General features: G+C 44.3%; 1 protein-coding gene across 1 annotated transcript in view; it reads left to right on the forward strand.

The window, feature by feature from the left end:
• The window catches only part of CSAD (cysteine sulfinic acid decarboxylase), a 171,697-nt gene extending 155,697 nt beyond the window's left edge, over positions 1-16,000 (forward strand). The window contains exons 14-15 of the mRNA XM_069230940.1: positions 631-720; positions 13,778-16,000. Coding sequence (XP_069087041.1) covers positions 631-720; positions 13,778-13,951 — 264 coding nt within the window. The 3' untranslated portion in view covers positions 13,952-16,000. The remainder of the gene's footprint in view (positions 1-630; positions 721-13,777) is intronic.
• Positions 16,001-17,735: the final 1,735 nt, after the last annotated feature.

The raw sequence follows: 17,735 nt of genomic DNA on the forward strand, positions 1-17,735 counted from the left end.
ACTTCTCTAATCCATATTGGGATTTTTATTGTGTTGAATTTCGACTTTATTACTGTTTTACTACTATATACATAATCTACACATTGCCCCTAAATAAAGTCTGGCTTCTCTGTGCTATAGCTACCAGGGTGTTGAGCTCAGGTTTAGTTAGTGACTTTAGTGATTCACCCCGTCAAAGGTTTGGATTATTACTTGATGTAGGTACAAATCCCCTCAACTAAAAACCCAATTTCTTACACTATGTGTTTATAGAACACACTTCTACCATTAGCATGGCCTCATGATGTGAAGGGTTTCTTGGAGGGTTAATTTTCACTTGCTGGAAAAACTTTTCGAAGGTCAAATTTTGTTTAGGTGTGCCACGGTATCTTTATTTCTAAGTTGTCAACTCCATTGTCTTCATGTTTTCTTTGGATCATAGGACCTAAGATCCAGTTCGAAGGAATTTGTTTCCTTTATGGTGCAGCCCCCTGTCGGGAAGTTGTTAGCATTATACTGAATGTAAAAATTTGAACTTTTTTAGGAATTCTCAGAAGAGTCCTGAGACTGAGTTGAGTTAAAAAGTACTATTCTACTGTTTCAGCCTTCATTGTCGCTTAAAATCTAATTTCTGATTTCCTATTTTGGCAGCCTGAGTTTATCAATCTATGTTTCTGGTTCATCCCACCAAGTCTGCGAGGGATGCCAGAGTCTGCAGATTACTGGGAGAAGCTCAGGAAGGTAAGAATAACCAGAATTCCTGCTAAAAATAGTTTAAAAAAAAAGTTGAAGTAACTGACGAAGAACACCGAGCCCAACCTCCGTGGTCGATAGGGGACTGAGGAAGTGGTGAATTGCGAGAAATTGTTGCAAATGCCCCAAATGTAGCAGATTACCGAGATACAAAGCAAGAATTAATTCCATTGGTTAACATCTTTCCATTTTCCTCCATACATGGGGGGTGATTCTAACCTTGGCGGGCGGCGGAGGCCGCCCGCCAAAGTTCCCCCCTCCAGAACACCGCTCCGCGGTCATAAGACCGCTGCGGTGATTCTGGGTTTCCCACTGGGCTGGCGGGCGACTGCCAAAAGGCCGCCTGCCAGCCCAGTTGGAAACACCCTTCCCACAAGGAAGCTGGCTCCGAATGGAGCCGGCGGAGTGGGAAGGTGCGACGGGTGCAGTTGCACCCGTCGCGAATTTCACTGTCTGCAATGCAGACAGTGAAATTCAAAGTGGGGCCCGCTTACGGGGGCCCCTGCAGTGCCCATGCCATTGGCATGGGCACTGCAGGGGCCCCCAGGGGCCCCACGACACCCCATACCGCCATCCTGTTCCTGGCGGGCGAACCGCCATGAACTGGATGGCAGTATGGGGTGTCTGAATCCCCATGGCGGCGCAGCGAGCTGCGCGCCATGGAGGATTCAGAAGGGCAGCGGAAAACCGGCGGGAGACCGCCGGTTTTCCTCTTCTGACCGCGGCCAAACCGCTGCGGTCAGAATGCCCTGCGGGGCACCTCCAGCCTGTTGGCGGTGCTCCCGCCGACCCTGGCCCTGGCGGTCTAGTACCGACGGGGTCAGAATCACCCCCATAGTCTTGTATATGGGCTGTAGCAGGGGAGGTGGCTTCAAAGTGCTTTCAATGGCAAATAGAAAATACTGGTAGCACTTGAAGTCTGCTGGGATCAGTTTTGTATGGGATTATTGTCAGTTTCTACTTAAAAAGGAAGAAGCTGTCCTGAACATTTCTTGTCCTGAAACTGGCTGTCCAGAACATTCTTGAGTTGGAAAACCTCCTAATTAAAAAAGAAGACGCTAAACACTGCTTCAAAATTTCTACTCTTGCTGCATTGGACTGTCCCTTCAGTTATTTAAGGCTGCACAAGGGGAGCCTTTGTTGTTTGTTTCTTGGTGTTGCTGTTTGGCCCTCCTTTTGTTGCATTGGTCAGCCATTGGAGCTACTAGTAGCTTCTCTATTTGCACAACTGATGAAGATTATATTAGATCCTCCTACAGGTCCTGCTGTTCCTCCTGCAGTTTACGGTTGCATCAGACTTCCCTGGCTACCAAGGGCATAAATTAAACATTTTAAGAGCCAAAAATTGAAAAAACTTGTCCAACCAATCTGTACTTGAAGGGGAGATACTACAGTAAAGACTAAATCCACTTCCCCGTTGCTGTCCCTCCCAACCTTCAGCTAATCCTAGATGGGATCTTTGTTGCAAAAATGTGGGAACTGATGCCCCCTGTAGGACATAAATACATCAAAGTTGGCTGTAAACTGAGCTTGTCCCTACGCCCCTAAACCCTCCACAACCTTTCTTGTGCACTATTTGGTTGCTGAATTGGATGTGCTTGCTGTAAGAAGAGGCCTGGGAAGGCATAATGGCAGTAAGGAGTTTGGGATTCGCTTTATTTCATGTCCATGAAAGTTTCATTTAGTGGAAAGTAACAGACTAAAATTTGTAGCTGGATCAAAATGACTACAGACTGACAGCCTAATGCCTCTTATATGATGTACTTAAAAAGATCGATGGGCTGGAATGCTACCCTGAACGATTACCTTTGGTGGGACTTATTACGAGCATCCACCATCAATGTGTGGTTCGTGAGTAATCTTATACCTTTCCTATTAGGGGGGTTTAACCAGTATTGCTATAAAGTTGATAATATGCATACGTAAATTTATAAAAACAGTAATATGCTTTGACATATACGCTTATACATGCAAAGGAACCTAGGGCCAGATGTAGCAAAGGATTTGCGCCTCGCAAACGGCGAAAATCGCCGTTTGCGAGGCGCAAATGCCTCTTTGCTATGCAGAAATGCATATTGCGAGTCAGGACCGACTCGCAATATGCATTTCAGAATCGCAAATAGGAAGGGGTGTCCCCTTCCTATTTGCGAGTCTGAGTGGTATGCAATACCATTTGCGACCGCGTACGCGGTCGCAAATGGTATCGCAGTTACCATCCACTTCAAGTGGATGGTAACCCACTCGCAATTTGGAAGGGGTCCCCATGGGACCCCTTCCACTTTGTGAATGGACCCCAAAATATTTTTTCAGGGCAGGGAGTGGTCCAAGGGACCACTCCCTGCCCTGAAAAAATACCGAAACTAAAGGTTTCGTTTTTTTTTTTAAATGCAGCTCGTTTTCCTTTAAGGAAAACGGGCTACACTTAAAAAATAAAAAAAACTGCTTTATTTAAAGCAGTCACGAACATGGAGGTCAGCTGACGACAGCAGGCCTCCATGTTTGCGAGTGCCTATACTCGCTATGGGGCCGCAATTTGCGACCCACCTCATGAATATTGATGAGGTGGGTCATTGCGACCCCATAGCGAGTTGCAGTCGGTGTCTGAGACACCGTACTGCATACCAATTTGCGAGTTGCAAATTGCGAGTCGCATTGACTCGCACTTTGCAACTCGCAAATTTTTTTTTTGCTACATCTGGCCCCTAATGTCTGGTTCGACATTGATTCTTTCTTTCATTTCCAGTATCAAAGCACATCAAAACAAAAAAAAGTCTATGTATAGTTTTGGTAAACATTTTGTGGAAAAAACCCACTTCTTCTCCACACTGACCTCATGTTAGTCCAAATATGGAGTCATATAGCGTTACTTTATTGTCACAGAATTTACATTAAACGTCATCCTGGCTCCAAATCTGTTTTTTTTTCTCCCGAAAATCATCACTCTGTTGTGATTTTACTATTTATTTAAATGTTTTATTCTCTGGGAAAGATAGGCAGTATTTCTAACAGTTCTTGTGTTGCTGCTTAATAGCTGCTATATTGCACAGGGTAGGATTTTGTGTTTTTCTGAGCAGAATTATATCAGCTATTTGCTTTTGAGGCAGCTTACAGGAGCTATTTCGCGTTTTGCACTCTAATTTTATTTGTATCTGTATATTTATTTTCGCTCTTTCAAAGTTATCTTTTCCACTTACCACTTCTCTAAGTGTAATGACATCACGGTTTAAACAGTCTAGGAATTTTCCACATTTATTGGGAAAGTTGTTATGTATATACTGAAAATTTCGGAGGCGGGCTTCACCAACTGTGTACATACACGGATATCTAATTTGTCAAAAAGACACCACAAGCAGCCTCAATGTATTCTCCATTTCATGAAACAGAAACCTGAGGTCTGGCTTAATACCGAGCCTGAACCCCAATACCCCACATTTGATGAGGGGGGAAACAGAGACTGCGGTCAGGAAACCTTATGGCATTGTTAGAAGTTGATTACTTGAGACAACCTTTACTTCTACCTTCTGTGTGCTCCCACCAAGGGAATGTGGAGGTCTATAAGTTAATGGAAAGAACTGGCTCAATGAAAATACATGAGATCTATACTGGAAGAGCGTCTCTGGACATACTTTGATACGTAAAGTACAAACCTCAGCAAAGTATATTATCCAACTTCACAGTGCAGGTTTATAGTAGTGCATTCCCTTTCTATATAGTTTGTAAGCAGTACTCTCATTACCCCATCATATGCTTTTTTTTTTTACGAATTATTATTAATTTTCCATAGCATACGTACAAAACATTCAAAATATTGCTGTATGCATCTTTCAATGAATATATCAGTGCTCAGGGGCAGTATTATACATATGCTTCAATGATGAGACAGGAGGTACTGGTTTAGTAATTTAACTTCAAAGCCCTCTTAACTTAAGTCAAACAAACAAACTAGAAGATTCTCGTCTGTAAATGGCAAGAGAGTTACAAACAAGCGCATTGCATTTCTTAAAGGAGGGTGAGGTACAACGCCCCGCAGCAATTACTGTGTGTCATTATAGTGACATGTCGATATATCTATAACGTCCTAGTATCCCTAATACTCCACCTCCTACAGTCTGCAACAGTGAGCCATCCACCTTCCACAATTCCAGATATGAGGAGTAGACATGCCATACTGAAATGTGGATGCCAGAGGGAGGGAGGGGGGAAGGGACCAGTATCTTTATTAAGCAGGGCTATATAACCATTCACTTGGCCGCTATGGCACATCCCTTAGGGCATCATTCGTTCTTGATAATTATGCAGCTCCTGCATATACATGTGCCAGCCACCAGCTACTGGGACCTTACGCAACCCCTGGCTTCCTCCTGACTAAGTGCAACTACTTCAGCTCTACCCCATTTCAACAAAGCAGCTCTCCAGTGAGAAAGTGTCGGGAGCGTGGGCGACTTCCAACTTATAGCAATAGCTCGTCTGCCTATAATGAGTGCTAGGTCAATAAATCGACCAATACAATCGCTTGCCTGGAGCGGCGGAAGAGACCCAATAGGGCGCTTACTGCCGTATGTACATTTGTATGCTGGGTCAATTCTGCAATAGTTCTCATTATTTGTTGCCAAAAACGACCCAATTAGGACAGGACCAGAACATGTGTAACATATTGGCAACTGGATCATGACAACGGGGGCATGCTGATGAAGTCCCAAACATTTTATTCAACGTGTCTGGTGTAAGGTTATGCCCTGTGTAATATATTGTACTGTATATATATTGAAACTTAGCATTTCTAGACACTTTTTTTGTGGTATATCAGTACCCTGTCTCATACTTTATCCTGAAATTCTCCACCCACATTCTGTTCCAATTTATCACACAGCACCTGCAGAGGGTCCCTGGTTGTGTGCACCTGCACCCGGTTGAACCAAGCGATTAAGCTCTTCCCGCTGCCCATGATGTGGATAACATGTACTGACAGTTTAAGATCTGGTTCCGAGTCCGTGATTTGCCACTGCATAGCTAGTTTGGCAGTTAATCTAACCTGTGCTATGAAATGACCTACCGGGAGTCACTCCTCACTGTGCAAGTGGTCAAAGGACTTAAGTACTTTCTCCCAGAATAACGCACCAAATGGGTCAATCCCTACTGCTTCCCATTATTGTATTTCGGCCTGGCCTAGCATTGTCCAAAATGGTCTAAACGCCGTGAGTCTAATTTCGGGGGAATACATCGGGAGTGCAAGCATTATTCTAATAATACGCTTATAGCTGGCAGGAGCCACTGACAGCAGTGTACTGCAATGTGGGGGTGGTAAAGCAGATGGGAGGAAGGTTTCCCGAACTAAGTGGTGTGTGTCACCACTGGAACACTGTCCCAGCTCGTCTAACAGGCTGCCCACTAACCATCGTGCCGGCCACTGTAGTTGCGCTGCCAAATAATAATGTTCAAAATTGGGGGCTCCCAACCCTCCTTTCTCAACCGGGAGTTGCAATTAAAGGAGTGCCACCCGACGTCTGCCTTTGTTCCAAAGAAAGGCACCTAATAAAGCGTGCAACATACAAAAGACCCTCCAGGGAATAATTAGGGTGAGATTATGAAAAAAATACAAAAGGGGCAGTAGTACAACCACTTAGATAACGCAATCCTGCCTTGCACAGTCGGCAGCAAGCTGCTCCAGAAGGACATCTTAGAGCATATAGTTGTAATAGTTCTTGTGAGGTTACCATCCAGTAGGTCTTGCGTGGCCCGGTAGGTATTTATGCCTAAATAGCGAAAGGTAGAAGCCTCACAGCATATGTCTCGAGTTTTCCCATAGGTCCGCCGCCACCCTGAAGTCAGATAATATCTTAGTTATAGCATTTATGCCATACCTTACATCACGGATATAAATCAGTATGTCATCCGCATACAAAGAAGCTACGTGCATGGTTCCGTCTAGCGGAGTTCCCCCATTCTGGACCTCTCCATGGCCAAGGTAAACAATAGGAGAGACAGAGGGCAGCCCAGGCATGCCGCGCTTGTCACCAGGAAACAGGGGGAGATGCACTGTCCTACCTTTACACGAGCCGTAGGATCCACTTATAAAAGTTGTATAATGCTATGCAGGCGACCACTTATGCCAAAGGCAGCTATGGTAGAGAATGTGTAGCTCCAGTCCAGTGTATCAAATGCTTTTTCAAGGTCTAACACTAGACATGCAGCATATGGCCATTGTGTCAGGACCTTTTCCATGATTCCATACAACGTATCTATATTAAGTGTCGTCGATCTGCCGTGGACAAATCCGTTCTGATCTATGTGTATTAGCCAGGGCAACTGAACTAGTAGCCTAGAGGATATAAGTTTGCTCAGTATTTTATAATCTGACCAAAGCATTGACCGGGGATGGTAAAATGCTAGCTCCTGCGGGTCTTTCCCCTGTTTAGGAAGAGATATGAGCGCGGATTCTCGCAGAGACTGAGAGAGTCTACCCTCCTGCAACACTATCTGGTAAACCTCCAATAGTTTAGGTGCTAGTATCGGTAGGTAGGTTTTATAAAATTGGACAGGGTATCTGTCCATCCTCGGGTCGTTTCGGTAGCTGACGCCCGCACCACCTCACCTATATCCTGGGCTGTTAAGGGCACATTTAGGGCCTCTGCGTCAGCAGGCTGCAGTACTAGTAAGGTCATTCACTATAGCAATGCCCGTATTCTCTGGGTTCTGTTAATTGGCGGGGAATTATACTGGTCTCTGTAGTACGCAGTGAAAGCATCATGGATGTCCACTTGAGTGGTGAGCAAGTGGGTAGGAGATAGTCTAATTGTCGTGGTCTGCAACATGGGGGCTGAACTGCGCAGCTACCGGGCCAGTAGGTGCCCCGATTTGTCCCCGTCAGCATGCATCCTCACCTGATACGCCTTAAAGTCGAGACAGCTGAGTTGTTCTGTGAGGTGGGCATATGTCTCTGTGGCAGTAAGCAGGTGGCTCTTTCCTTCTAGGGAGCCTTGTGACTGCAATTCTATCTCCCTAAGTTTAGTTTCTAAGTTCGCTAACTCCCTGTGTTTCGTTGCTTGAACCCCCACTGTTGTGCGAATGCAGTGTCCTTGTATCACTACCTCAGCGCCTCCCAGTACATTGTGTGTGTGGTTGCTGTACCCCAATTGTCAGTCAGGTAATGCCTTAGAGCATCTTGCATGCCTTCCTGAAATACTTGGTCCTCCAGTACTATAGGCTATAGCTTCTATGTAGGGACTGGCGGTCGTGGCTGTCCCCATCTGAAGCTGACCAACAACAGATTATAATCAGAGAAGGTTTTCCCAAGGCACTCTGCTGCAATAACCAGCAATTGTAGGGGGAGGGGGCTCTGACATAACATATAATCTAGCCTGACATGTAGGTTATTTGGTACAAATAGTGGGAGAACTCCCTAGCTTCAGGATGTAGTACTCGCCAGCAAATGCGCAATGCCCGCTGCTGTTTCCACTGGGAGAACTGGGCGGCCACTGATACCACAGGTGACGTCAGTAGCAGGGGATATGAACGATCCTGGTCTATGTTAAGTACATTGTTAAAATCCCCACCCACCATCTATGGGAGATGCGCCCATTTAACCATTACAGCCGTCAGGCGCACGAAGAATGCAACTTGTTGGACATTAGGGGCAGAAACACGTGTCTAGAGATATACAGCAATGTGTGCAGCAACTGTGGTGAAAAACTACAGATAATTTTCAAGTAAGTGCTAACTGTGAACTGCGTTTACCGGGATGCAAAGGGGCGAACTGTAATGGGATGTGAGGCAGTGTGCTCCCAACCCCCCTTCCTGTTTAAAAGGCCCCCTTGAGCCAGTGAGCTGACGAGCTTTGGAGATGCATCTGTGTGCCTGTGTGTGGTATTTGACCTGAGAGGAATTTGGCAGCATTTCCAGCATCCCCAGATTAACTTTCTTTGTTCTTTACTCTCTACTGATGAAGGGCTAAACCCAGAAACACATGTCTAGAGATATACAGCAATGTCTGCACCAACTTTGGTGAAAAACTACAGATAATTTTCAAGTAAGTGCTAACTGTGAACTGCATTTACCAGGGTGCAAAGGGGCGAACTGTGCTGGGATGTGAGGCAGTGTGCTCCCAACCCCCCTTCCTATTTAAGAGGCTCCCTTGAGCCAGTGAGCTGATGAGCTTTGGAGATACACCTGTGTACCTGTGAGTGGTACTTGACCTGAGAGGATTTTGGCTGCGTTTCCAGCGACCCTAGATTAACGTTCTTTGTCCTCTACTCTCTACTGGTGAAGGGCTAAACCCAGAAACACGTCTCTAGAGATATACAGCAATGTCTGCACCAACTTTGGTGAAAAACTATAGATAATTTTCAAGTAAGTGCTAACTGTGAACTGCACTTACTAGGATGCAAAGGGGCAAACTGTGCTGGGATGTGAGGCAGTGTGCTCCCAGCCCCCCTTCCAACAAATAATGTATCCTGATATGTAGGCCATGTGGTACAAATAGTGGGAGAACTCCCTAGATTCAGGGTGTAGTACCCGCCAGCAGTTTCACAATGCCTACTGCTGTTTCCACTGGGAGAACTGCGCGGCCACTGATACCACAGGTGACATCAGTAGCGGGGGATATGAACGATCCTGGTCTATGTTAAGTACACTGTTGAAATCCCCACCCACTATCCATGGGAGATACGCCCATTTAACCATTGCAGCCGACAGGCGCACGAAAAATGCAACTTGTTGGACGTTAGGGGCATAAGCACTTCCCAGTAACACGGGTCTGCCATCCAGAGACCCCTCCACAAAAACGTATCGGCCACCTGGATCTATATCTGTGTCGATGGATTGAAACGGGACACCCGCGTAGACCCACACCATAGCTCAGCGTGCGAACCCTGAATATGTGGTATAATAGCATTGTCCTCTCCATCTCTGTCTTAGCCTGATCTCCTCACCCCCAGCTATATTTGTCTCCTGCAGCAACGCCATCTGTGCCCCACGTCGCCTTATATATTCTTGCACCAGATGTCTCTTACAGGCAGTGCCCAGACCCCGGCCATTCCAAGTTACTACTATAATTATTGCCATTTAATCACAATTATACGGAGGGTAAGAGGGAAATTGACCGTTTCCTGCTGCTGGGCCAGGTCCATGCCTGTGCTTGTGCCTTTCATGCATCTTCCTTGATTATAGCTAGAACATATACCCAAAACTCCCATCCCAGGGCGGCCCTGAACAATGGGGTGCACCCAAACCATACAAACATAATCCCAAACAATGGGGCATCCATTTTGCCCTACAGCGTGACCTGCGGGCACCCAGGAGTAGGGTGGGGGGCTGGTTGGCTTGTAGTGTTGCACTTGTGCTTTACCCATTATGTGCGCGCCGCTTGACTCATAGTACATGATATATCTCTAAATGCTATATCCTCCTTCAATCACTTAGTTACACTAGCCTTACTCAGCGGGACAAGTAGGTTGATGGGCTGGGGAGTGTCTAGAGCACTACCATTCATACTAATAACAAGCTCCCTCTTAGATCAGCAAATCTGCCGTCTGTGGCATTACCACTGGCAGGATGTCCGAGAAGGCCTCACTGACAGAGACTTCAGACTCGGAGTCAGTTTGTCGTCTGTTACTGAGCTGCGACGTGGCCGGTCCCTCGTCCTGCCACAGCACTGATGCAGCTGATAGCATTTGTCTCTGTTCTAGATGTGCGTGGCCGGGGGTGGGAGCAACTTTCATTCTGTTTGTGCTGGTGTATTGTGGGATTTTCTTGTTGCGCTTTTTTCTTTTGAACTGATCAGGGGGTGCATTTGGTGATGCCGCAATGGAGACCTCATATCTGCGTTGCTCCACCCAGTCACAGGCATCAGTGGGTTCAGTAAAGAAGAAGCTGACACCATTAGCTATTTCCTTGAGTCTAGCTGGAATCAGTAAGGAGTATGTGAGGCCGGCGTGGCGTAGGCATTCCCTGACTCCTGCAAAGGAGGCCCGTTGACGCTGGACCGCGGCTGTATAGTCCAGAAACTGGTAGAAGCGGGAGTTTTCATACTGGAGTGGCATCACCGAACACATTTTCTGCAGTATTATTTCTCTATCTCTGTAATTGAGAAGGCGAATCAGTACCGGTCTGGGTGGCGTTCCAGCCAGTGTCTTGCGAGCCGGCACTCTGTGTGCAAGTTCCATGATATAGTGTGGGGATAAGGCCTCTTCTCCCACATGTTGTGCCAGACAAGACTCGAAGAATTGGACGAGGTCTGACCCTTCCGCCCCCCTCTGGGAACCCCACTACGCGGATATTATTCCACCTGGAACAGCCCTCTGAATCCTCTGCTCTACACTCCAGTTCCCTGACCTTGTCAATGAGAGACCTAACTGTCTCTTCCATATCCGCTAGTGATGGTCGTAAGTCTCTGAGATCATTCTCCGCGCTTGTCACTATTGCGGACAGTTTTTTCTGGTCCTTGCAGAGTAGGTTGACCTCTCTCGTCACTGCATCCACCCTGTAACGCAAGGTCTTGAGCAGTAGCCTCAATGAATTCCAGGATTTTGTCCAGTTTGTCATTATGGATGGTGGGAGCTGGGGCCTGCCCAGAGTTGGGAGATGGTGGGGTGGGGGGGGCAAAGCACCCCCCCATTGTTCTTTCTCTATATGATTCCCTGTCTTGCCAGGGAGGTCCTCCACCATAGTGCCAGTGTGCTGCCTACAAGTTTGTCACTAATCTTCTTGCCACACTGGAGGGCCCGCCCAGCAGTCACCCTCCTCTCACTCGGGGCCCCTCTCCACCACCTTCACTTCTCCCTTGGGCCTCAGCTCCAGCCAATGACTGTGGACTCCCATCCTCTGTGCACTTGTGGGAGTCTGCAAGGGGGGAGAGAAATGACATCAGGAAAGTGGGGGGGATGGGGCTGCGTCCATTGCCCGGCCTTCTTGCGGTCCCGCTCCCCTCACGGCCAACACCTCCCTGTACTGGTTGTGTGCACCCTCTGACTCTGTCCCTGAGCCTTAGGTCAGCTTGCACTGCTATCTCCATTCCTCACCATAAGGCAGGCCCTTCTACTATGTTCAGGCACAGTCTGCCTTCACTGATGCGTATCTTGTGATGGCCAGCCGGTGCGTTGCGGCTCTCTTAGCACTCGGGGAAGCAGCACTTCTCTCCCCGAGCTCTTCAGGTGCCCCCGCCTCCGGGCCAGACCATCGCGCCGCCCTCTCCAATTTCTATCGCCAGGCAGTGGCGTGGTTTACCGGATCAGGAGTCAGGCACCAGCAGCTCGCTCAGAGTCTGCCCGCCATCTTGCGGTGCCAAACCACATCTCCCTTATACACTTGATGTTTTTATTGCTATGGTTTAGTTGTGTTTAGCACCTCTTTATAAGCTGCACTCAGTGAGTAAGTGGTGGCATTTGTTCATGTGTCTTTGAAAAATGATTTGCCTCTAGTTATTAGTTATCCATTTGTTGTAAACTAAAAAAGTGGTCAGTAGAACCATAATCTCTCTGTTTCAGCTAGGCCTAACCTTAAGGATGTAGTCGTTGCAAGAGTCCTTTTTTGAAACAAGGCAATGTTGGGGGAATCTTTCAGTCTGAAGACAGCTTGTTTGCACACCAGACAAAAATCTTCTTGCTTATTTTGTTCCTCACAAATTTAGGTTGATGTGTGAACTGCCTAATCAATAACCTGATAAAGTCTCACAGGAAGCATCGCCCAGTCCTTTTTTAACAAAATCTGCAACTTGAGTTCTTTATCATCTTACCAATTTTCTATTAAACTATTTAACCTTTATCCTGATTCTGTAATTTATTTTTTAAGTTTCGCTCTAGGACTGGAAAATGAATCAACCAATGATACTTTTTAGGGTCTGCAGCATTTGTGTATTACTGAGTAACGTTTAGCACAATGAGCCAATCTTAAATCTCATGAGTAAAGGTAGTTGTCTTATAATCCATCTGTTTTGTGGCACTCCATGGGCAGAAGTCTGATGACCTTCCTGCAGTTGTGGTCCCACACGGCATTGTGCAAAGGATCTCAAGAACCAGCTGGTGATTTTCTAGGGTAACTTGTCTTTGAGCATGCAAGACATTGTTTCTAAGACTGCCTTCATGACATAATAAGGTAAATTACTATGAGATGGTTGATTAATTACATCCATGCCTGTTAAATAGGCAAGTTATTGGTTCTAACAAGAATGTTATTGATTCTTTAGTGGCTAAGTTTATCAGTTATTTAAATTACTTGCATGGTATACCTTTTTTTAAATGATTAACTATATGACATCATTGCTGACTGATTGTTTGCATGAGTTTCAGTGTGAACGATCAATGCCATATCTCTCTGAATAACATATTACAAGTTAGACTTCTGGATGAGAGGTTAACAATAACCATGTCAGTGATTTATTAACAATTATGAACATTTTTGTTAGTCTTTTTGAACTTTTGGATACCAGTTGATTGGTTCCTTAATACATTTCTCTGTCAATTTTTTAAGGTTCTCATTTGTCATGCTTACATGATGAGTGAATGTTATTTGTGTGACTTCCATATTGGATTGTTAGGAACATAATATCCTCTGAAAACGTCATCTACCTAATGTCCTAGACAATTAGCTGTTTATATAACTAACCATTCATAGAGAATAGTGCACTTACACTTTACTCAGAAATTCAAAGAACTATTGACTAAGAAAGCTATATAACAAATTATTCACAGTTAGTCACACCGTTTTTTCAGTGAATGGCAAGATACATCACAATTTCTTCAAATAATTGGTTAGATCACTATGAGTGGTTAAATCACTCTGAATGGAAAAAAAATCATCTGATAGTGGTAGTGCAGCTTTACTTACATCACTTCCTCTGAAAGTGATTAGTTGCACACGAGTCATTGCTGTGTAAATAATTTGTTTTATGGATGTTTATATCCCTGTCTTTTCGGTTCAGCATCCATTAACATATGTTACAAGTTGACCAGCTCAGCTAGTGGATGATACTTAAACAGACTGTTTTGATATATGAATGTTTGTTTTCCAGTCCATAGGAAAGTTCGTAATATCCCTTTCTTCTCCTGTGCAGGTTGCTCCCACTATCAAGGAACGGATGGTGAGAAAAGGGTCCATGATGGTTGGCTATCAGCCCAATGGTGATAATGTCAATTTCTTTCGCCAGATTGTGATTAACCCAGAGCTGACAGAGGGTGACATGACCTTCTTCCTTGATGAGATTGAGCGTCTGGGAGTGGACCTGTAACTGCTTCTTCCTCATCAGTTCTTTGCTGTGATTCTTTCATCACTCCTTATTTTTTTTGGGGGGGGGGACCCTGGCAGCTTCGCCAAAGGAAATCTAATAACCTCACGGTGACCCTCAACAGTTAGCAGTCTTTGCCAGAGTTGAGGTCAGAAAAATAATTTCATACATGGAGTTGTGTGAAGGCTACCCTATTCTGTAATTTCATACAAAGAGCTATGTGAAGGTTCCCCTCTTCAATGGCATGTGTAATGATGCATTTCACAGGAACATAATTCTTCCAGATCTTATCTCTTAACAGATTTAAACAAATGCTTTGTGGATTAGCAAACTTGAAAAAGGATTTGTGAAAGTATATTTCAGCATTGAAAACCGGTCATCAAACTTTATTTTTCACTGCTAATTTAGTCCAAACAAAGATATGCAAGAATTTTCCACACATCGTTTGACTGATTGAAACCAATTCCTAGGAACATAACAAACACATGAAACTGTGAAACTCTCTATCTTCATTTACCAACAAAGTTACTATTGTAGTATATCACCTAATATCCTCTTTGATATAACATCTACATGAACCCAGTGGCAGAAATTTTACGTAGGCAGAAAGTAACTTTCAGGCATATGCTGACAAGACTGTATTTTGGGGTAGATTAATCGTAGGTAATTCTTGCTTCACAAATTCCTTCTTTCACATGAAAAACATTTGGAGTTGCCTTGCTCAAGTTCACGTTTGGGTAAAACTTAATTATCCCTAAATGGAACTATATGAAAGTTTTAATTATTAGCAACAAGCCTCAAGAAACTCCATTGTTCATGACCGAAAACCTGAGGTGAGTCTGGCACATTAAAATTTAAAAGAATGTCATCCTTATCAACGAAGCACCTTCTTATCCAGATCCATCATGTGATAAAAGAAATTAACTTTAGGTAAAATGGCCATGGAGTATTTAGGCAATCCAACCAAACATAGAAGCTGCAATACCTTCAAGGCAAAGAAGTATCATTCACCTTCCACATGAAGTCCAGGGACTATCTTAACAAACTCCACTGGTTTGACTTATCTACCAATGGGTCATACATTGAAATCCTAAATGCTGTCATTGACTAACCAGGTTTTCTGGTATAAGTCATCTACATGCACTACTGGCCAATTCCTTGCCATATTATAGTCCCAAGACATTGCAAACAGAGAGCTCCTAAATACTGAGTCCACCTTCTCCAATAGAAGATGAGTTGTGGGGTAATCCCAAGAAGTGCACTGCCAACTCTACTGAGATATCCATCTCCTGATAATCAGCTCACACTGGTGCTTTATATCCATTAACTAAAATTCAATGCTGTTACATATAGGACCTAAAGGTCCACAGTAACTGTGAGTCTTTGGGAATGCAGACTGATATTTAACATATATCCCTGTGTGTGATACTGGCAAATGACCATATATTTTGTAACGCCCTCGTGGCAGTCCGTAATTCATGGTTGATTTCCTTATAACAATATTTATTCAATAAACATGAGTGAAGTAATGTTCTCTCTTACAAGGATCATACATGTTCTTTCTTAATAGACTGAATAGAAAAGAGCGTGCCACATACATCAAGGAGTGCTAGTTATATATCAGTGGTTTCCATTAGAATTGTTTTAGGAATATTTTATGTGAACTTCTTGAAATGTTGTCATGGACCCAGCCATTCTGCTCCTGAATTAGGCACCCGTAAAACAGAGCGTTGTTTTGACTCCGTAATGCTTTTTAATACGATCTGTACTGGATTTTGAGGTTGCCTTTGAATATTCATCCATTTAAGATCTTGCTTCCCTCCACCAATCGCCAATCTAAAGTTTTACTCCTCTCATGATTTTAGATTCTATCAGCACTTTAACAGCCTGCTAGCAGCTCACAGTCGAATGTCAAGGGCGTATTTTAAGGCAAGGTTCAAGCCATGAGGACTGTTGATGTCTTTATATAATGACAACAAATAGGTGCAGTTCTTAAATTGTGCCCTTTAATCCTTGCACCTTCTGCTTAGCCATCTTCTATAATATATTTTCATTGGTAGTGATGTCCTGGTTGTATTTCTTTGTAAATTACATTAAAAGCATCTCATTTATGCTTAGGTTGTGAGAAGGACCATTTAAACATAAAGATTTACATTTTGAAGGTCAATTTAACAAAAATGCATTTTGTACTCCTCTTATTGCCTGTAAAGGCACACAGAAGAAATAAGTTACTTACCTGTAACTGAAGTTCTCCAGTATTGGAAGCTTTCATAGATTCACATTCTTGAATCCTTCCCTGTTGCTGAGATGGTAGTCCTCGGTGTTATAAAAAAAATATAATTCTCTAACATAGAAGTACATTACATGTATAAGCTGTTCAGATTAGTAACATATCACAGTCATTTTAGACAAAAGGACCAAACTTCAGAATGCACTGTATCATATCACTCCACCCTCTAGAACCCTCCTGTGAGGAGCTTCCTTCCCTCAGATTTTCCACCACACGTTGTGCTAAGTGAGTCTCCACTAAGCTCTGCTCAGTTTTCTCTCACAGACATTCTTTCCGAGGTAATTTTTGACAATTACTCTACAACATCAATCAAATAGGTGATTCAAACTGTCCAGGATGTCAGAGACACCAAAAAAGGGGCTATTCAGACCGTGTGCTTCCTGTATGAAAAAAAGGCTGCATATTGATGACCCTTAAGATGACTGCAGCTACTGTCTCTATCCAAACCATCAAACTAGAGACTGCAAGGTATGTTGTACATTTTCTACCAAAACTTTGAAAGACAGGGAGGGCCGTCTTCTTCTGTGGCTACAGAAGTTGAAAACAAGAGCTGACCCGATTTCGGAGGATGATAGTGCCTCCTCTTCTAGGTCACTCACCAAAACCCCTGTCAAACCACATATGGAGGACAACTCGGATGGGCCTCCTAAAAAAGCAGTCAAAAAGTCTTCAGAGAGCTCCATGAAATCTAAAAGCCCTCTCAAGAGGCATTCTACAAAATATACAAAATCTAAAACATTGTCTGTATTTGTAACACAGAGGCAGTGTCAATCTGAGCCCCCAACGCCGCCTTCACAGGTAAAACACAGTTTCAAAAAACCATTGTTGGCACCATTCATGATGAGATTGTCTATGATGTCACCTTCGATGGCACACGCTTTGGCGATGATACCTACGGTAGTAACCATTTCTGTGTCGACGGCAGCCTCTGCAGCATCCTCGTCGACGGTAGTCACATCCTCGTTGCCTCTACATCCCATGGTTTCTACAGCGACAACGCTACAGTCCATGGACAACTCATCGACGATGAAGCCATCGACACAGGCCCGACGACTTCACTTCTACCGTCGACAGTGCACCCATGTACAACATCACCGTCTACCGCACTTCCGTCGATAACGACCATGTCGACACTCCTGTTTTGGAAATTTATGAAGCCGTAGGGGGACATAGCCTTAGGTTACAAAACACACGTTGACAAAGTCAACATGTCTGGCTTTATTGTGATAACATAGTCAAAAAGTATTGATGTGTGTTTTTATTTGCATGTGTTACCACATTAAAACCATATCTATTGATTATGCCAGTGCAAGTTAAGGGATAATGATAGAAACCTCTGCCCTACCATAAAATTACAGGGAAAAGATACAAATTTTGTATCATTTTTCCACACAATCAAAAAAACATTCAGTAATTGACTTTTAGTAGGATCAACCATAAAATGACTTTCGGCTGAGATGTGGCAGGTAGGCTTATGTTGAGAATGGTGTACAAGAT

The sequence above is a fragment of the Pleurodeles waltl genome, chromosome 4_2, assembly GCF_031143425.1.
Source record: "Pleurodeles waltl isolate 20211129_DDA chromosome 4_2, aPleWal1.hap1.20221129, whole genome shotgun sequence".
Classification (NCBI taxonomy): domain Eukaryota; kingdom Metazoa; phylum Chordata; class Amphibia; order Caudata; family Salamandridae; genus Pleurodeles; species Pleurodeles waltl.